At 41.9% G+C, this 20,630-nt stretch overlaps 3 protein-coding genes across 5 annotated transcripts; all 3 read right to left on the reverse strand.

Annotated features, from left to right (window-relative positions):
• Positions 1–207: 207 nt before the first annotated feature.
• Positions 208–6,895, reverse strand: LOC107276454 (kinesin-like protein KIN-14F). The gene is made up of 17 exons (XM_066310006.1): positions 6,737–6,895; positions 5,883–6,046; positions 5,614–5,757; positions 4,879–5,214; positions 4,668–4,736; positions 4,290–4,481; positions 3,894–3,975; positions 3,732–3,821; positions 3,478–3,657; positions 3,096–3,202; positions 2,679–2,868; positions 2,325–2,484; positions 1,928–2,181; positions 1,685–1,848; positions 1,421–1,600; positions 753–1,327; positions 208–597 (listed from the first exon to the last, which is right to left on the reverse strand). Exons 1-17 carry the CDS (start codon positions 6,801–6,803, stop codon positions 456–458), a joined length of 3,096 nt encoding a protein of 1,031 aa, XP_066166103.1. The 5' UTR covers positions 6,804–6,895; the 3' UTR covers positions 208–455.
• A 3,458-nt stretch (positions 6,896–10,353) lies between these two features.
• LOC107277191 (uncharacterized) lies at positions 10,354–11,534 on the reverse strand. 2 transcript variants are annotated; one of them, XM_015779106.3, is made up of 3 exons: positions 11,390–11,534; positions 11,203–11,281; positions 10,354–11,121 (listed from the first exon to the last, which is right to left on the reverse strand). In XM_015779106.3, the coding sequence occupies exons 1-3, from the start codon at positions 11,408–11,410 to the stop codon at positions 10,514–10,516; spliced, it is 708 nt and encodes a 235-aa protein (XP_015634592.1). In that variant the 5' UTR covers positions 11,411–11,534; the 3' UTR covers positions 10,354–10,513. The 2 variants fall into 2 exon arrangements, with proteins under 2 accessions (XP_015634592.1, XP_015634591.1); XM_015779105.3 differs by lacking the exon at positions 11,390–11,534 and having other exon boundaries at positions 11,203–11,381.
• A 5,112-nt stretch (positions 11,535–16,646) lies between these two features.
• LOC107280571 (uncharacterized) lies at positions 16,647–17,921 on the reverse strand. 2 transcript variants are annotated; one of them, XM_015779085.3, is made up of 3 exons: positions 17,755–17,921; positions 17,554–17,632; positions 16,647–17,464 (listed from the first exon to the last, which is right to left on the reverse strand). In XM_015779085.3, the coding sequence occupies exons 1-3, from the start codon at positions 17,758–17,760 to the stop codon at positions 16,899–16,901; spliced, it is 651 nt and encodes a 216-aa protein (XP_015634571.1). In that variant the 5' UTR covers positions 17,761–17,921; the 3' UTR covers positions 16,647–16,898. The 2 variants fall into 2 exon arrangements, with proteins under 2 accessions (XP_015634571.1, XP_066165445.1); XM_066309348.1 differs by lacking the exon at positions 17,755–17,921 and having other exon boundaries at positions 17,554–17,742.
• Between the last annotated feature and the right edge of the window lie 2,709 nt (positions 17,922–20,630).

Here is a 20,630-nt window from a genome sequence, read left to right on the forward strand (position 1 = left end):
TTCCTCGAAAAAAAAAACAAACTCTCTCTCTTTTCGCTGAAAATATAAAATCGATAGCAAAATTTGTAAAACCAAACTAGCTTTTCAAGCCTTGTAGTCTGCTGCACTGCAGTAGCAAAGACCAGGAGCAAATCATTTGTTAGAACTCCGAACATCTGCACGAACGGTGATACTGATACAAAGTGCTAGTGGTTTCAGGCTTTCAGCTTCCAATAAGGCAATCGCCACTGAAAATGAGATATAATAATGGCAATTGCTACATTTACATTGTACAAAAGGGCGTGAGGTTCGTACGAAACAGACACACGAACTTCAAAAATGAAAGGAAAAAAAAAAGAACAAACCAATGAATGATTGTGTTCCTCTCAGGTTCGTCTACCCAGCCGTAGAAGACCTACAGATATAGCCGGATCACAGGGTACAATGAAATTCGCCTGACGAAAAAACTAGATTTTTCACACGAGAGCCATCTTCCCGCGGGGCAGAGAGACGCTGCGCCGGGTCTCCGGTAAGGGGACGTTGGTTCTATCACCGTGGGGCGCCTTGCTCCGGCGAGGCTTCCCTTCAGTCAGAGGTTCCATCTCCCGGACAGAGGCTCTGCCAAAAGTGACAACCCAAACCAAAAAAAAAAAGAGAGACATCTTTGTAAGCGAACTCACAAAAAAAAAGAGAGAGACATCTACAGATGCATTTGTATGCAACAGGAAAACTGGAAAACATGTCATGTTGTTACCAGTGAAGAATCTTAGTACCTAAGATCAATGCTCTGCGACTGTCTTGTGGACTGTGGTGGGAGCTTCCATGCCTTTCGGTTGGAATGGAAGGTGGGCTCACTGTTTGCAAACTCGTTTTCTATGTCAGATATGTTCCTGGGGATCTTGGCTTCTGACCTCACTCTAGTACCTGTGTTCTTGTTTGCAGTTTGCTCTTCTTTCTGAGGCGGCTTTGTTGCACTGTCGAGCCTGGTTTTTGTCATGCTTTCTCGGACCGATGGCTTTGCGCTTCTATTTTCTTCGGAGTCTCGGAATTTCCGTAAGCTTTGAGCCGTCAGGACGGATGAAGGGGTCTTCCTAGAGCTACTGTGCTGTACTTTTGGGGGCACTTCAATCCTTGATACTGGTGTGCAGTCGATGTTTTCAGACCTCTCCACGCTTTTGGCAATGCCAACTCTCTCGGCAGACAATGAACTTCTTACTGGAGGAGATGGAGTCTTGAACTTGGCACTCAAGTATAACTCCCGGTTGATGACAGGTGACTTCTCGTCCAGTTCTCTCACTGACAATGGAGAGCGGAACCTTCTCTGCTTTCCAGATGATGAGCTTCTGATCTGCAAATGGAACAAGGTAGACATATGTTCAAATTAGTAATCTTTTGTATACTGTAATGTAACTTGCAAGAAACTGCTTCTAGTATGTGGTACCTCGCTTGTACAAGTGTCTACACTGGAATCCTGACCAGCTTCAGGTTTCGAGGACAAGGTGGTGGTTAGAGGTGACCTCGTTCTTGCATTTCTCTTTTCAGAGGCCACACGGTTCGCGATATCTCTTAGCTTTGATGCTTCACGTTCCTTGTCGTCTAATGCCAATTTCAATTTAGAAATCTGATAGACAATTACACACCATGAGTTACAGAAACAAAGTTCCGATGATGATCGTGTAACATTTAAAACAACACAATATCATACCTCTTCCTTCAGATCTTTGACCTGCCCAACTTCCTTATTAGCATGAGCTGCACCAAGTTCTACGGTGGCTACACGCTCTGCAAACTTGAGGGTACTCATTGTTTCACCAAAAGCATCTGCTTCAGGATTCATGTGGACAAACATCAATGTCTTCGCCTGACCACCTACATCACAAGACAAGAAAACATAATCAGCTGGCATTCTTGATGAAACACATCCAGGCTCTTAAGAGATTCTGTATACCTAAGGCATCTTGTAGCACTTGTGTTAGCTTGCTATTTCGGTATGGGACGTGGGAGCTCTTTTGGGCAAGTGCAGCTATAACATCACCAAGTGCGGACAGTGATTTGTTTATATGTTTTGCTTCGTTTAATCTTTCTCCAGCGGCCTCGGACTTATCCACCCGTTCACTTCCCGCAAGATCCACAAGATGAAGGCATCCTCTTAGAGTTGACCCCGAAGCTATCTCCTTGCCTTGAACATGAACTGTCAACACACTACAGAAGAGCAACAAAATTACAGTATGTAGTGAGTATGCCTGTTGCTCAGACGATGAAAGAAAAATATTATGCAAAGATATTATACTAGGGAGAAGGGACATTCTGAGAGGAAGTCGTTTTTTGCATTAGTTTTGGGATACCTGTGTGAGCGACTACTTCGTTCATTAAGAGCAGTAGACCCAACTGCCCTGTTCCTGTGGCCAACTCTCATCAAATCCAAAACGTCCTGTGCACACTTCACTGGAACTAAATTTGCATCTGGGATGTTCAGTCCATTTACATGAGAACTGTTTCGTATCTCTAATGTGTTCATGGTTAAGAACAACCCCGGAAGGAAATATTGTTAAACAATTTTTTGATGCTGAGAGCAATAAAAGATAATTTATTTCATGTGAAAACATATAGAAGATTTTTGCAAGTAACTTCATAGAGGAAACATCTTATTTGAAACAATGTTTTCAATCGGCAACTTGAGAAAAAATAACTTTTGCAACCAAAAGGATATCTTTTGTTTGCACCATCAACCATCAATAGATCTCTCACTTGCTCATTGTATATTTCGATCATCTGAACTTTCACATCATATGTGGTAGTATCTGCTCTATTTTGCGAAATAGCAAATAGATCATTAAGTGACCGGTAGTTCACGCCCCAGGTTTCCTCTGTTGTAATATCTGGACCGCTCTGAGTAATATATGCAACAAAGATATGTTACAACATCATAAAGAAAGAAAAATACAAATAGATTGAAGCTTAATGCAGACAAGTAGCATACAAAAGAGCATCTGTTTTTATTATTGTTCCTAGCAGTAAATTTCTTTATTTTTTTTATAGTATTGGATTCATTGATTTGAGAATTTTTCACAAAAGTAATTATTGAAACTTTAGTACATTTACTTGCAAAGAATTACCATGGTATATGTTTTTCCAGATCCTGTTTGACCGTATGCAAATATGCATACATTGTACCCATCCATCACAGATCTGATCAATGGCTGTGTATCAGCAAAAACCTCAGCTGTTACAAAGAAAAAAAAAAGTCAAACTATAACTCTCAAAATAAATATCAGCCAGCCCTCCAAAATATGCACCATTCTTTTCTTATGAAACCGTATGCAATTTTTATCATGCATTACTCAACTAAATAGTCATATTTTCAATGAACTGTTTAACTTTTGGGATAAATGCATAACTATCTTGTAAGTCATCACTCAATTAGAAACTACAAGATGGAATGCAATTAATTTGCAGTAAATGAGAAATGAAAAAAAATGAGAAATGTCGATGATGTACATTGTGAAGCATTAGGCCCGAATATTTTGTTGAATGAGAACATCTTCCGCCCTTCCTTTCCTTGCTTTTGAGGGTTCACAATCATTATCTCACCATTCTCCCCAATATGATCAACGGTAGATCTTTGATCAGTTTGCATTTTCAGGAAAGGTTTCACTCTACAATATACACGAATGCTACCTAAAAGATGTTTCAATTTATCAGTACAAATATCTCACTGTTAGTGAAATGAAGTTAATTTATTCGCATATTACCTTTAAGATCTTGAACTTGATTGTACAGCTTACGATTTTCCTCGAGTAACTTGTGGTAAGCATTGTGATTATGAGCCTCAAAATAACTTTCTGCAATATTAAGCAAATGTTTAGCGATCAAAGGACAAAATGTTCTAAAACATTTCTGAATCCATTACTCACCTAGCCTCCTCAAGTCTTCCTCCCACTGAGATCGAGTTGATTCAACTTGAAGCTTCATCTCGTTGAAAGACACTTTTAGCTTCTGCACATTTCAAATTTGAACAGAATAATCATAGTCAGTACAAGTACACAGTAATACTTGTTAAAAGTATTACCAACGTCTTCATGAGAGGAGTGTCAAAAGTGTTATTTTGGTTCATTGTTTCGTTAATACTTGTTAGAGAAAGGTTCCTGACAAGAAAAGCATACAATTGCTAGTTGTTACAAAACACAACATGCGGACTGACAGTGATGTCATATAGTCTATGCTATAATGAAATAATAATATTGTTGGGCTTTCTGTAGACATTCCAAGAAATAACCTCAACAGCATAATTCTTGAACAGAACTTTCTACCTCCAGCTCTTCTTGTTGGTGTTCAAGTCCTCCTCCATCATCCAATTGTTTGCGGCGACCACAAGGTAATCGCAGTGAGGTTAAGAAACACTCACTAGTCTCCTTCATAGACTTCGAAATAACTTCAATCAATTCCTGTTTGGAGTGAGCACCATTTTCATCTTTCATCATCTTCCTTAGAAGTGATCTGACCTGTTACATATGATATGTTTAGAAATAAGTTCCATAGGAATACACAGCCAGCACAAAACTGAATCATAGAACAAAATTGATCAATAATCATGACATAGTTATTAGTTTTTGCAATTGCTTGCGGCGGGGCTACCATTGAAAATTGAACAAAATACCCTATTAGGTAATTCACAAACAATGAAGTACCTGGTTTCGATGGGAAGCAAGCAGAATGGTGAATTCTTTACAGGCTTGTTCAAGTATTGTTTCAAGGACCTGAAAAAAAAAATCACCAGCGTGAGGAATTTAACACATTTTTTTTTCTTTTGTGTCAAGGCTCAGCTTGTTTGGTGAGAGCACCACTAAAGAAATCAGGTGGTCAGCGAATATTATACAATAATAAGTAGAACTTACCTACCATATCATCTAAGGGCAAGCCCTCAGCTTCACCCCATTCCTGAAGGAATGCCCGCACAACTCGAAGCACAAATTGCTGGAAAAGTGAATGCTGAGATTCTCCAACTCTAGATTCCTCAAGGGAGACTTCAGACAGAAGGTGCACAAATTCCAGCATTTGTTGGTTCAGATCAGCTGAACCTCCTCCCCTGGATGAATATGAAGGCAACCTCTTACTTGAGGATGCAATTTTCACAATGCCACCATAGCGCCATATGCCAATCCCACCAGAGAGCTTCCATTCGTGGTATGCTTTGAGGCAAAGTATGCAATCGACAACTTTCATTGATGAACCTCCCTGCAAGTGTTCATTTATAGTTCAGATTTCAGAAGTTTAAGAAAGTGAACAGTAAGATCGGCATAAGCTTAAAATATATAATCAACCATCTACTTTGTTCTAGCAAATTTCTCTGGGTTTAAAGTTGCCATATTTTCTTTATCCATGCAATCTCTCATGAAAATAAACTTGAGTGCGTTCTGAAATTCTGTGTTAGTGAACTAAACATCAGTTCTCAATATCACAGTTTCCAAATGAAGAACTTTGGCCTGCTTTTTGGCAAAATGGGTGATGAAATACAGTTCTAAATAAGCCATGCAATTTAGCTAACCAGGTTAGTCATAATGGCAGTACAGAATTGTCATCATTTAGTAAGGTTGACCAGTCCAGAGTTGAAGAAATACTCCTACAAGACCGTACCTTCTCTATGTCGGAAGCTTCAAACGTCAAGAGATTCATCTCGCTAACTGCAACAAGGAAGTTCCTCATGTTCTCGAAATACTGAATCGCAGACTGGGCCGCCACATCAGACGACTGCACCGCAACAATGGGATTCTCCACGACCTGTCCGCAAACGAGCACTCGTTAGATTCCAACTCTACCACGGATACGGTGCAAATTTCAAAAAAAAAAATGACTTCCAATCCGATCGATTTTTTGTTTGGGTCTTGAACTCTTAAGCAACGCACCTTGGGGACGGCGCCCGGGTTGACGTGGTTGAGGACGTTGCAGAGGACGAGCCCGTTGCGCAGCGCCACGCAGAACTCCTCCTCCGACGGCCTCTCCGGCAGGGACTCCGCCGCCGCCGCCTCCATCTGCCGCAGCCATCGCGCCGCCTCGCACCTCCGCGCGGCTGCGGCAACAGATCACAACAGAGTCAGCGGAAAGCCACATCGGCAACAGGGGCAGTTTGCCTCGCGATTCGTGCAGAAGATGAACATGGTCTCTCCCCCCGTGATGCAGATTTACTTTTTGAATTCTGAGTCAATCGGAAACAGAAGAGGCGGAGATTTTGGGGATCCTGAATTCGAGCTGCATTTCTTTTTCCACCATGCTTTGCGCGATTACCAAATGACCAAATGCAACTCCTGATTATTGATTAAACCGACGAGAATGTCGCGTGTACTACTAAATGCATCTCAAAGTTAACTTCAACCAAACGCAAACCACCCAGGTCAATGCTCAATGCTTCAACCACACTCATGGCGCATGCAAGAGTCTTACCATATGCAGGAGCCTTAATTGCAACAAGTAGCGCACTAAACAAATCACACCAATGATCTCAACCCAAATCTCGCACGCTGCCACCGCGCATCCGCCGACGCGGCACGCGCGCCGGAGAGCAGGCAGCACAGTACACCAGGTGAGGTGACCGCCCGCGCCGCCGCGTCTCGCCTCAAACGCCATCCAATGATCCAGACGCCAGCACACACACACACACACACGCACAGCACGAGCGCATTGCAAGGCGCAGATCGCGCGAGCGAGAAAAATGCCACACCCGAGAGACGGGGAGAGGGAGAAGAGACGAACAGCTGCTCACCGGATTCCTCGGCCTTGCGCAGCGCCATCCCCTGATCGTGCCTCCCGCCCTCCGCCGCCGCCGCCATCGCCGCCGCGACTCCCGAGCGAGCTCGCCGACGTCACCGCCTACCCACTCAGATCGCACGCAGCTCTGCTTCCCTTCTCTCTCCGTGTGGCTGCTGCGCAAGCGCAACGGCTCCCTCTATTTGAAAAACTTCCGGGGCCCGAGGAAGACGGTGTGGCCGTGGGCCACGCGGCATCCACGAGGCAAAGCTTTTCAAGTTTCACCCCCCGAACTCGTAGGAGTAATATTTTGAAACTTCAGGGGGCAAGCCGCGAAGTTGACCGAGCTGCATCGAGCGCGGAAAGATAGGCAGAGGTGCACGCGTCCATCCGCTGCGGGAGGCCGGCGCAGCAACAGCGTCGGCGGCCGACGGGATCGTCACACGTGTCAAGATTTGGTCATCGGAGTGGCTCAGAGCAAATACAATAGCAGACTATTAGCTAGCTATATAAACATATTTTATTAAGATAGAATATGAGAGAGAAGATTAGTGGGCTACATATTTGTAGCCAGCTGCAGCACGGACTTCGAGACGTAATGTATGTATGACAGGTAGAACCATATACTAATAGTATAGGAAACAACTATTTTATAAATTGGTTATTAGATTGGCTATAAATGAATTGGACCTAGACACTTAGCAGTGGGCTATACTATTAAACTTGCTCTCATGATTTAGAAATGGGTTGTGCTAGTCTTAAAATATAATCCGATGGAACAATATAATCCGATGGAACGTTTTCTAATAGAAGTAATACATATGGTTGTGTTTAGTTCCTAAAATTATGGAGAAGTTTGGGAAAAGTTGGTAGTTTAGAAAAAAAAATTAGAGTTTATGTGAGCAGGAAAGTTTTGAATGTGATGTGATATGCTGGAAAATTGGGAGTTTGGGAAAAGTTTGGTGTGAACTAAACATGGCCTATATATATAAACCTCTATATACATTTTATATTTTGTGCGGAAGAGTAGTATGGATTTGCTATTTGGGCCAGCGCATGTGGGGGGCACAGTAGGGTGGTGGAGTAATTACTGTACTGGAGGTTTTTTTTTTCCCCTGTGAGCCCAGGAGATTCAAACGCTTGTTGAGTTGTTGTTCGGCTTGTCTTTAACCTTTTCTTTATTGTCTGGTTTTTATGGATGGGGTTCAAACGGTTCGATACGTTTAGATCCGGCATGTTGCAGGACCGTGGCAGTGGCAGCCTTTAATTATTTAGATGATAGTAGTTTTGTAATCGTACGTTCGTGCCGTTGGTACATTGGCTCATTGGATGATTTTGAAATGAGGGTACGAATTTGGCGTAGTTCTGTTTTGGTTCCTGCACTTCAGGCTGAACTTGTTGTCCACTGTTCCAATTGTTAGCGTGCATGAAACTCATCACGGTGAACTTCCTTGGCACCCCAAATTCACCCGTGGAAACATTTTTTTTTTAAAAAAAGTTAGATTACTCACTCCATCCCAGAATAAGTTCACCTAGCACACGATGTGACATATGATATTACTATGAATATGAACATGCAGATATGTCACATCCATATACTTATTTTGAAACGGAGGGAGTAAGGATTTGCCATTGTCTTCATCTCCTTTGGAGAACTCGAGGGTTTGTATGCAATGTACTTAAGTATGTGCACATCTAGCTTATGCACCTTATGCACTACACCTACTATTTGGTTGATGCCTAACCTTATTATACTAAACTTAGGCAAATTACTAAATTAGGGTATGATGACGTAAGTGTGGCTACGAAATAGTTGATCACAAATGTGGTATGGTTAGCTATAATCCATCTGCCATCCACCGATTGGTCGAGCTCGGAACGTAAACCACACACGCACGGCGCTGGCGCGGGGCACATGGAACCATAGCACGATTAGCCCGGACAGCCGCCCATACTCATCGACGAAAACTTCATTAAATTTTAATATTTTTGATTGATAATAAAATTTTTATACAAATAATAGTTATAGTGAAGTTTGCCTAGGCAAAAATATCTTTCTAGCTCTACCACTGTAATGAAGAGAGAGGTTCACTTTATATCTATGTGCATTGTCTATTTATGCAGTGTTTTTTACCGTAAAAGGAAATGACACAGTTATTCTCACTGTTCTACTGCTGTGAAAGGGCAACATGATCCGAAAATTTGTTAATAGACGAGTTGATTTTACACAGCCCTTGCTTTCATCTGTGCTAACAAATCAGAGCTTAGCAGGCCTCTAGTCAATAAACCTGGCCCATGTCATACTACCTTTACAGTTTCGGCCCGATCTAACAGTCTGGACTTTAATTGTCTAGGCCCAGCCCATGGAAAATGCGAACTTTTTCGAGTAGATTTCTGGCCATGTTACTAACATATACAAATCGATGTTTCGTTCCGCAGAAATAGATTAGTTGCAAATCATCTCTAAGCTTCGGATATTTTGGTCAATAATCTTCACATCGCACGACAAGTAATACATCTAGGATGGGTTTGGAATTGACTTTTTTTTTTCGCAAGGTTAGGAATTAACTTTCTCGACAAGAATACAAATACATGCCCCGGACATGAACGGTTTGACCTGACGGCATTTTAAAAGGAGTTTGCGTTTTTTGTTTTCTTTTCCTTTTTTTCTTGAGTTGTACGAGAGATTTGAATTAGTACAATTTTAGTTTAAGTTAGTAGCCAAATGGATTTCAAGTTACCAATTCAACTAGCTAATTAATTAAATCGCGCATTCGCGCGACCATGACATGTCCTTTTATGTATTAAAATTAGAACTAAATATTGGGATGTGGATTTTTATTCCTCGAGGGGATGTCCTCTCGTTGCTTACATATCATCTAGATAGTTATTAAAAAAATTTGAGAAAAAAAAGAAATATATCACTTCCAAACATAGTATAAGGTCAAATTCAATTAAAATATGTTGTATTTACGAAGGGTTAATTTAAATTGTTTTAGCTTTAATATACGTGTGTAGATGCCACATCAAACTGGTTAATTAGCTGGTGAAAGCAGCGGTTTTTTTATCGTTAGTTGGAAGAAAAAAAATCAGCAGTAGTAGTGCAGCAGCAGGAGGCTGCCACTTTCTTCCTTGGAGATGGTGAGCAGGTGAGTACCACCGCCACATTGTTGCCACGTGTCTGTGTTTGTTGCTCTTTGTTTCCCATCTCTTTTCCTCAGTTTCTCTCATATTCCGCGTGCACGCTTTTCAAACTGCTAAACGATGGGTTTTTTTTAATAAAATTTATAAACGAAAGTTGTTTAAAAAATTATATTAATCTATTTTTTTTTAAAAAATAGCTAATACTTAATTAATAACGTGCTAATTGACAGCTCCATTTTTCGTGTGCTGAAAATGTGTTGGGAACCAGAGAAACGATCACACTCTTCTATATCCTTCTCGTGCTTCTTAGCTTTCGATCAATCCAAGCCATCCTTTCTTAATTCAATGGCTAATATAATGTTGTATATGTGGCACAACGACAGAGAGAATAAACATTCTACGTTCATACGATGATGATGATGTTGTGTTCTCCCCGTAAGAATGCCGCCGGACTTTTGCACGGAGTAGAATTAACATTTCCAACCACACTCACGTTAATCCTTTTCTTTTAAATTTGAAATAAGACCTAAAATCTGATAAACTTTGGTTAGTCCAAACCTTCTGAACCAAATGAGCACACCACATTTGACAGCAGCGCTGATTTGTGAAGAAAAAAAAGAGAGCGAACAAAAAAAAATGATAAGAAGAGCTACAAGATCGAGCAGCAGCTGGGCCGTCTCCCGGCCCTCCGGCGCCGCCCGCCACGGCCAACGGCGCCGTGGTCGTGCCGCTCCACCATCGGCGAGTAGTTCGCCGGGTGGCTTCGCGCCACGGCGAGGCCGTCGCGCACGCCCAGGCCGCCGTAGTAGTACGCGTTCGGGGGGTTGCGGGGGTAATAGAGCGCCGCCTGCGGCGAGGACGACCTGTACTGCTCGCCGCCCGGCCACCGCGCGGCGCCGGGGCTCGCCGCGGTGGCCGTCGTCGTCGTCGTCACCGGGTACATGATGCGCCCCACACCGGGCACGCTCCGCCCGGGAGTGGCGGGGTGCCCGTGCCAGCCGTGGTACGGCGACGACTGCGCGAACACGACGGCGCCGCCGCCCTTGCCGTTGCGGGCGCCGGCCGCCGTCATCAGCTGCAGCGACGCCGCGCCCCCGCCGCCGCGGGAGCCGCCGGCGTCCAGCGTGCGCAGCTCCAGTATCTCGGCCTCCCCGACCTCCCTCCGCAGCTTCTTGGTCAGCTTGCTCTCGTCCACGCCGTCGCCGATCACCAGCAGCAGGTCCCTGTCCCTGCCGGCCACCGTGACCGACTCGACGCCTGGCCATTTTTTCACGAGATCGCCGTGTTAATTAACAAAACGTTTTGCATTTCTGAAGATTCAGAAAGCTGCGTACGTACCACTGACTGCAGCTGCGACCTTCAGTGCCTTGTGATGGCATTTGTCAGAGTCCGGCCTCATCCGGATGATGATCTCCTTCTGAAAATTTTTTACCAAAAATTCAGGTGTTAGCACACACATCACAGATAACTTTCAAAACAGACAAAAACAGCAGCAGAAAATTGGAGCTAGATGAGGCCTTCTTACCATGGTTGTTGGTCTTTGCATGTTCCAAACTGTTTCAACTTTTTGGAAGAATTTTCAGAAGCCAAGCCAATAATAGCTTGTAACTGTAGTGGAGGAAGAAACAAAACGTCTTTGCTGTTGCTGTACCGTGTACACAGAATACGGACAGGACGTGTACTGCTGGCGACCAGTCATATATATTTCCCGAGCAAAGGAGAAGTATTTTTATTTTCTGTTCTTTTTATTCTGGTCAGACCAGCAAACTGACAACCGCTCGAAGACTCTCGTGGCAAGAATTAATCGCCGGTTTATAAAATCTTCAGAAAAAAAAGAAGTGTTGCTTCAGAGTTCAGGTAGTGAGTGTACATTCGTCGAAATCACATCTCAATCCATGCAGATTAGTTTATCTAGAGTATCCGAAAATGTTACGCTACTGAAGCAAGTGACGTACGCCATTTTCTTCAAAGCAAGAAGCAAGAAATATATATATATATATATATATATATATATATATATATATATATATATATATATATATATATATATATATATATATATATATATATATATATATATATATATATATATATATATATATATATATATATATATATATATATATTTAAAAAAAAGGTATGGTGAGTTATAGTGACTAGTGACTAGGGCACACCAAGCAGAGCAAAGAAGAAAATTTCTGCATTGTGCACTTAATTGAACTAGTGGACTAGTGGTGCATAGCCAGAAACGCAAGAAACAATCACACGGGGTTGGAAATTTATATGTTGACCTGAAAGACAATGCTGCTGCTACTAGGGAAAGAAAACAGTTCCTAATCTGGGGGTTTCAGTCGTTACTCACTTGTCAGAGCAGCACATCTGGGACAAGATACCTGCTCTCGTTCACGGCTAGTCAATCCATTTGGCTCATTTTCCATCAGACCATCGATCAATCGATGAGACCCAACACCAAAATTCGTTGTCCACCATTTGCCATATTTTAAGGCTATCTTTGGAAGATGGATTTCTGTAGCATTAGAATTGTGTGTAAAATAATAAGCTCAGCCATGTCTAAAGAAAGTATTCTGTCATAGTCCTTGCTGCATCCCAAAGAATACGGGACATCTGTATGTACATGGTATAGTCCGCCGTGCGAGCTTGGATTAGAAAGACTCTCGGAGCAGTTGAGACTTGAGAGGTACTGATCGTATATATGCCACGGTCCACTGGTCAACACCAAACCGGCCGGACGTCTGCGGCTGGCGTAAGCGATGCACTGTCACGAGCGCGTCATCACTTTAAACGCGTTTACAACGGGAAAACAAAATGGCGGCACTACTGATGAGTGATGAATACTCGCTCCGTTTTATATTGCGGTATTTGTAAATTTGCCACTGGTTTTTTCAGTTTTACGAGGATGCCACTTAAATGACAGTTTCAGTAGTATTTTTATAATTTTCTAGTGGCAGTTTTACAATAACGATTCAAAGCAATGGTAAATTTACAATTGCCTTTTTTATATTACAAGTCGTTTTAACCTTTTTCTTAGTTAAATATTTTTAAGTTTGATTAAGTTTATGGAAAAATATAGCAGTATTTTTAACACAATATAAACATACTATCAAATATATTCAATGATACGTAATTTGGTGTGATAGATATTACTAGATTTTTATTATAAATTTACTAAATAGAAAGAAATTTGATTAAAAAAAATTAAAACGATTATAATATAAAATAGAAGGAGTAGTAGCGTATAGTTGTTGTCTCCGTATACTATGTGTTAACTCGATACGACATTTATCATACGGAGTTATAATATACGGAGTATGGAATAAGTTTAATCTCCTGTGTGACAGTTTACTAGTAGTGCCGGTTATTGTATACTCCTAGGTGAATAGACAACGTCATCGGTCCAGTAGTAGGACGACGACGTCTATAGTAGGACTGGAGGACTCGGTAGCAGAACAACCACAGAAACCAAAACTGCCAGCAGAATTGCAGAAACAACGTTTGTGGCCAGACCTCAACATATGAACAGATATATATCACGGAGCAGAAACCGACGTAGAAACAAAAACATGGAACATGTGGAGATAAAATATAAGGAAAGAAGAAAAAGAAGGAACAACGGGCGATGCACATATATTCCGTCTTGGATTTCATTAGCACGTTTTATAAACTGCTAAAAGGTATGATACGTTTCGTGTGAAAATTTTTTATATAAAAGTTGTTCTAAAATATGAATTGGATCCACTATTTTAAGTTGAAATAATTAAAACCTTTGATTATTTTCTAATTAATTTTTCGTTTTACATGGGCTGCTTGCCAAGTTTAGTTTCAAATTTTTATTTTCATACTTTTAACTTTTTCATCACATCAAAACTTTCCTACACACACAAACTTTCAACTTTTCCGTCACATCGTTCCAATTTCAATCAAACTTCTAATTTTGACATGAACTAAACACACCCTATCTCAAACACCTATGGTTGCATGGTGCTTGTTGCAAACCTTTGCGCTTTCTATCTAAAACCAATAAGCCGAGCCATATATGGGCAAAATATGTGATAGAAATCACATATATAGTGCAAACTTGGAAACTTCCGTTGGATAAAAAAAAGACATTGAAGATTCGTCCACGTCAACACGAGTAAGAATTGTACTCACGGATTTATTCATGAGTAAAAAATTTTATAGCGAGTAAAATTTTTACTCGTGATGACATGAATGAATTTTAAACGTTCATTTTATCCAACGTTAGTTTTCAGGTTCCCTCCACCTCATATTTTCCCAGATGGATGAATATGAGAACTGTCACTGTCAGACATCGATATCCATATATGAGATGAGCATCGGGTGATCACTGCTCAGCACATTCTATTCCCTCCGTCCCAAATAAAATTAACCTTAACATGAATAAGACACTTAATAGTTTAACGAATCTTGATATATATTATGAAATGTTTCATCCGTGCTAAGGTTAGACTTTTTTTTTCTGTGACGGATAGAGTACGTGTTACGTCACGGCAAGTCGATGCGCGTGATCCGATCGACGACTAGAGGAGACTAACGTACCTCTTGATGCGCTCATGTGTTTGCATTTTTCGTCTTTAACTGTTGGCCACTGTCTTTTTTCTCCATGCCTAAAAGGACAGCAACAACGAACATTAATGGTAGCTACAGTATACCGGACGCTAACGAATACAAAGGATTACTGTAGCAGGTACATTTTTCTCCAGCTATAATACTATCTCCGTTTCAGGTTATAGACATGGTTTATATGGGACTAAAACTTTTAAGTCCCTATCACATCGGATGTTTGGACACTAATTATAAATATTAAACGTAGACTATCAATAAAATCCATCCATAATCTTGAACTAATTTGCGAGACGAATCTATTGAGCCTAATTAATTCATGATTAGCCTATGTGATGTTACAGTAAACATTCTCAAATTATGGATTAATTAGGTTTAAAAAATTTGTCTCTTAAATTAGCTTTAATTTATGTAATTAGTTTTGTAAGTAGTTTATATTTAATACTCTAAATTAGTGTCTAAATATAGAGGCTAAAGTCAAGATCCAAACACCACCTAAGATTTTCTAGTATTGTCCATATATATATATATATATATATATATATATATGGGGCAACATATCCTATGCACACAGGCCCTCACGTGTATACAGGTGCACGCCAACTAAAAAATGTCACCAAAAAATTTAGAAAAAATCATACACATACTTTCAATTGTATTACACCTAGGGTTAAAATCTTAACGTCAAATTCATTATATTTTAGCCGTAACAAAAAAAAATCTGACAGTTTTAAGGTTGCAATTTTGTCAGAATTTTATTTTTTTTATTCTCTATGTAGAATGAATTTGAAGATGCGACTTTGCACGTAGATGTAATATTATTGAAAGTACATGTATGAATTTTTCTAGAATTTTTTGTGATAATTTTTAGTTGGTGTACATGGTGTGTACACGCGAGGGCCTGTGTATGAATTTTTCTAGAATTTTTTGTGATATATATATTAATGAATGAAACAGAGGAAGAGGAAGTACTAGTTACGTATATCTTTGTTGTAGTTCGGATGATCTGTACATATGAACTGGCCTATAATAATGATTCAGTCCAACGGTTCGGTGTCAGCTTGGCCTTAAAACATTCGGTTTGGTTAGATGTGATAGAACTTGCTTATTTAGGCTCTGTTTAGTTCACAGCAAACTTTTTCTAAACTTCTAACTTTCTATCACATCACATTACATCCAAAACTTTTCTACACACATAAACTCAGAGGAAGCTACTCATCGGACGTCCGATGCCCCAAAAAAATCGGATGGTCAAATGTCGCAGTTGACCAACAAGTGAATCATTAAGTTATATAGGGTGAAACAAAAAAATCAGCAACTGAAACATTTAAATATTTTATGAAACATGGTGAAGATACACGTTGTAACATGTCGTTGTCACGTATGAAACAACAAGTATTAACGGATTGAAACATGTGTTTTTCTTTTAACAAAATATAATCATGCGATATCTTGTTGTAAAGATTTCATTAAAACGAATACAATGGTGTGATCGGATCATGGATTGGATAAATAATTTAAGAGAAAAATCATTTTGAAGCTTGCTAAAATACATGTATGCATGTGTGTATAGATGAGGTGGAGAGAGAGTAGTAGCAGGTAGTTTTAGGAATTTTATGAAACACACTAAAGACGCACATTGAAACATATCACTATCACGTATGAAACATTTTATTTTAACAGTTTGAAACACATGTTTTTCTTTTGACATAATATAATCATATGATATCTTGTTGTAAAGATTTAATTGCAACGAATACAACGGTGTGATCGGTTCGTAGATCGGATAAGTAATTTAGAAGAAAAAATATTTAAAGAGAGGAGGAAAACATGAAAAGAAACAGATATGTATGTATGATGCAGCGATAGGGTAGGCGTCCGATATTTCTGTTTTCATAAACTTCTAACTTTTTTTTCCAAACTACCAACTTTCCTCAAACTTCTTCACAATTTCAGAAAGTAAACACAGCCTTAATTTATATTTTTCGACTTAATATGAGTGTTCGTATTTATGGTTCTTTTATTAGTATCACGATTTGAATCTGATAAATAGAATTATACACCCACGATTTTAAAGCACCACACACACGGATAGTGCTTCTCCGTATATAGTTGGGGGGCACAATATTATACTTGGAGATGGTAAGATTTAGGGAATATATTCCCAGCAACAAAAAAGATTTAGGGAAAATATAAATTTGCTCTTCCTTTTTCATAGCAACGGGAAAAACTTATTTTGAGAGAAAACACTTTTCCAGAACGATGCTGCCATACAGAAAATAATCTTATTAGACCCCGGTCTTACATATAAAACCTAGGGTCTCATATAATTATTTTCCGGTGCGTAGGATATATTCTATAGGAGCCTAACCGTTCGATCTGCAAGTCTGCAACTATGGACGAATCACCAAGCGAGCGTGCATATGCTGCCACTATTGTATCGTGCAGCAGCTTGGCACGCTACGGCGAAGAAGCTTGCGGCGGGAGCAGCAGCTATGCGCCGGGTAATGGCCGCCGCGGCCGGCGTGCCGCTCGATCAACGGGGAGTAGTTCGCCGCGTGGCTGCGCGCCACGTCCAACGTGTAGCCGCCGGCCAACGGCGAGGAGCGGTAGCATGGGCTGGGATGAGCGGAGTACGAGGCCGCCCAGCTGCCGCCGACCTCGCCGGCGCCCGGCCACAGCGCCGCCGCCGGCGCGGCGTGGCTGGCGACCACCGAGTGGGCGGTGACGGGGCATCCGACGCGCGCGAACCATGGCAAGCCGCCGCCGCCCCCAACGAGGCCGTGGTACCGCGGCCGCACGGCGTCCTCGGTGACTGCGGCGGCGGCTACGTCGACGGGCGGCACGGCCGTCGACGACGACGTGGTGAGCTCCACTATCTCGGCGTAGCCGACGTGGTTCCTGAGCCTCCTGGTCAGCCTGCTGGCGTCCACCACGCCGTCGCCGATCACCAGCAGCAGGTTCCTCTCCTCGCCGGCCACCGTGACAGACTGCACTCCTGCTCGGCCAACGCATGCGTGCCATTCATTTGCAAGGAAACGATCGGATCAAACTCGGGAACAAGAAGAAGAAGATCGAAGACATTACCGTTGACCGTGGATGCCACTTTCAAGGCTTTTGATCGGCATCTCTCCGAGCTCAGCTGAATCCAGATAAGAATCTCGGTCTGAAACATCAGTGTTATTAATTCCGTCGAATTAAACCATTGCTAGCACACGAGACATACTAGCACGTAGCATTAGCATGCATGGAAATTACTAGAAAGTAACAGAGCTTAGTCGCCCATACCCTCATGGAAGTGATGCAAATATACAACTGCTTTATTACTAGGAGCCAATTGAAGGGATTGGTTGCTAATCTGCAATGACAGAGTAAACAAATGTTTCCAGCCACCTTTCAATGGTACAGTAGTACTCTACTTTACATGGTACCGACAATGTTTTGTACTTCTTGCAAGGACCAGTGCACACTGCTCACTTGCTCAGTGACATATATAGGCCGAGTTGGCGCTTGCCACGACTATTTGTCCTTTGTACTGTACTAACTTAGACCACGGAAAGCCTAGTTTTGGTGGTAGCATGGAATCAAAAAGAAATACTGTACATTTTCTTCCTGAGTTGAAGAGAAGTCCAGACTTATTCTAAGGGTCCCAGTCTGTTAACAGTGAAATTTGGTTCGATTTTCTCGTCAACACAGTCCCAGAAAACGGCCAAACATGACATTGTGCCATTTTTCAACTAATTAGGGCTCATTCGGTTTATAGGTCTTCCATATGATTTTTTTTAATTAGGATTGACAATTCCTTTGAATTTTTCACTTTTCATGCATTCAGTTCGCTGGAATCCCGTGTAGGAATTTCGGAGGAATACTGTAACAACCATGTGAAAACATAGGAATTTCTTAGGATTCAAAACATCTACGTACTCCAACCTCATTTTTTGGTTAATGGCTGGCATAGAGTGAACGCTAATTCCTGCGTTTTGTATATTCATGTATTCCGAATGCTCAATATCACCAAATTCCAATGCTTTTCAATTATATGTTTTGCATATATGTATCATGTGTATTTTTTTCTATCGTGTGTCGTTCCGAATGATCCCTTAATAGGCAACCTTGTTTGATTCCATTTCAGTTCCTTCTCACAGGGACAAATCACAACTTTTAATTTACTGTAAGTGTTGGCATGCATGATGCCATCATTTCCATAGTTTGTTCAACCGTGGATTTAGATAACTTGCATTACTAGCACACAAACCCAATGGGGCCGGAATAGGCAGCGTTAGTCAAGACTATCACTGCTGGTTGCTCAATCGACCGTGATGTCCCTCATAGAGAACAAAAACCAAAAAGTAAAAGGAAAAAAAAAAAGGCTTGGCGACGATCGTTGAGCCTTTGCCACTGTCATTGTTGTTGCAAAGCCACAACTGCGGTCATGGTTGTCGAAGCGCGGTCATTATCGTCATTGTGCTACCCACCACCGAGACAATAAACCCTTACGATAGGGAGTCCGGGCATGCTATATCTAATATTGGGGTGGCAATGGCACGTGTTCCCTAGTCTCCGGCACTTTGGAGCACCAGAGATCGCCCGGCAAAGAGGCTAATGATGACACCAATCCTAGCCACCTTGTAGCCAAAATTGTACATGGAAGACATCGGTCAGCGAAAGAGGGGTAAGGGAGCAAAGAGCAAGAGCAGTGGTGTCGGGACGGAGAGGGACAAGAGAAGAAAGTAGGAGCAGCGACTCGCTACAAATATAATAGCCAGATTTCCCGGCCGAGTGGTTGTGCTCTCTACATGCGTAGCCTTGACCTACTTGCTGTCACCGGCAAATGTGGAGGCTACTAGATAGAATGGTGGTATCGGGTACATGTGAATATATTTTGAAAATGGAAATATATTACCATTCTATACTTCATTTTTAACAAATCGACTTGTTTCTTATCGTTTAAGCTATGGTTAATAAGCCATGGAAGAATGAGCGAAGAAAAAAAAACTTATATAATTGTATCGGCAGTTTAAATGGCAATATAAAAGCTTAGAATACAATGAAAAACTTCAAATCAACTCCATGATTAAGTTGTAAAAATTGAATTTTATTGGCCGCGGCTAATGAGCTAAAATAGACGACCTGCCAAATTCGGTCATCGCATGACACTCTGGCGAATTGCATTGCATTGCATTGCAGTCAGTCAGTCAGTCATCAGCCGGTCACCGGGCTCGCGCTTCTTGGTGCCACTGGGAAAGAAGGCGCCACCGTCCCTCATAAATGCTCATGCAACTTGCGAGAGACCCGTTCGACCGAGCAACATCATATCTCGTCGTCGTCGCGCGCCGTCGCGCTCGCGCAACAGCAGCCACTGGGCGGTTCATGCCAATCAATCAAAATCATGTACGCCGTGACGCCATGCAAGGCCTACTCCGCGGGGCGCGCGCGCGAGATAAGCTAGCAATGCAACAACGTGCGTGCGAACTCAAGCAATGTGCGTACTAACATCATGTGCTTGCAGTATAGTAGTAGGGGGGGGGGGGTGTTTGGATGCAGGGGTGTAAAGTTTTGGCGTTTCATGTCTGATATTACGTAGGATGTTGCACCCGGACACTAATAAAAAACTAATTACAGAATCTATTAGTAAACCACGAGACGAATTGATTAAACCGTCATTAGCAAATGTTTACTGCAGCACCACATTGTCAAATCATGGAACATATAGGCTCAAAAGATTCGTCTCGCAAAATAGTCGCAATCTGTACAATTAGTTATTTTTTAACCTATATTTAATACTTTATATATATATATATTCAAACGTTCGATGTAACTGGGGAAAAAAATTATAGGATGGGATCTAGATAGAAGCCTAAAACGTACGTACGCGCGCAAGCTAGGCGACGGTGGCGACTACCATGCGCGCGGCCATCTGGATATGTACTACAGCCTATAGCTAGAGACGCGCGCGTCAACTGTGACCAAGACGTACCACCCCTCCCGTCGCGCCGTGCCCGTACGTCGCCGGCCGGCCAGGGGATCGATCTACTTGGCCCGCTGGCCGCGCGCGCGCTGCGTCTAGATACCTCATGGCGAGCTTGCATTATTGTCGTCGCTCGATCGACTAATCAGAGCCATGCGCGCGCGCGGGGCCGGGGAGCGGAGCACGTACGTTCGTG

This window comes from Oryza sativa, chromosome 4 (assembly GCF_034140825.1).
Source record: "Oryza sativa Japonica Group chromosome 4, ASM3414082v1".
NCBI classification, from domain to species: domain Eukaryota; kingdom Viridiplantae; phylum Streptophyta; class Magnoliopsida; order Poales; family Poaceae; genus Oryza; species Oryza sativa.

Coding starts and splice junctions, on each gene's coding strand:
- LOC107276454 (XM_066310006.1), bottom strand. CDS start 6,803: ATGGCGGCGGCGGCGGAGGGCGGGAGGCACGATCAGGGGATGGCGCTG. Junction 3,976..4,289: donor ACCAACAAGAAGAGCTGGAG/GTAGAAAGTTCT, acceptor TGAAATGTGCAG/AAGCTAAAAGTGTCTTTCAA. Junction 3,822..3,893: donor GGAAGACTTGAGGAGGCTAG/GTGAGTAATGGA, acceptor TTAATATTGCAG/AAAGTTATTTTGAGGCTCAT.
- LOC107277191 (XM_015779105.3), bottom strand. CDS start 11,323: ATGTGTGTGCTAACACCTGAATTTTTGGTAAAAAATTTTCAGAAGGAG. Junction 11,122..11,202: donor GGTCGCAGCTGCAGTCAGTG/GTACGTACGCAG, acceptor AAAAATGGCCAG/GCGTCGAGTCGGTCACGGTG.
- LOC107280571 (XM_066309348.1), bottom strand. CDS start 17,641: ATGTTTCAGACCGAGATTCTTATCTGGATTCAGCTGAGCTCGGAGAGA. Junction 17,465..17,553: donor AGTGGCATCCACGGTCAACG/GTAATGTCTTCG, acceptor TTGGCCGAGCAG/GAGTGCAGTCTGTCACGGTG.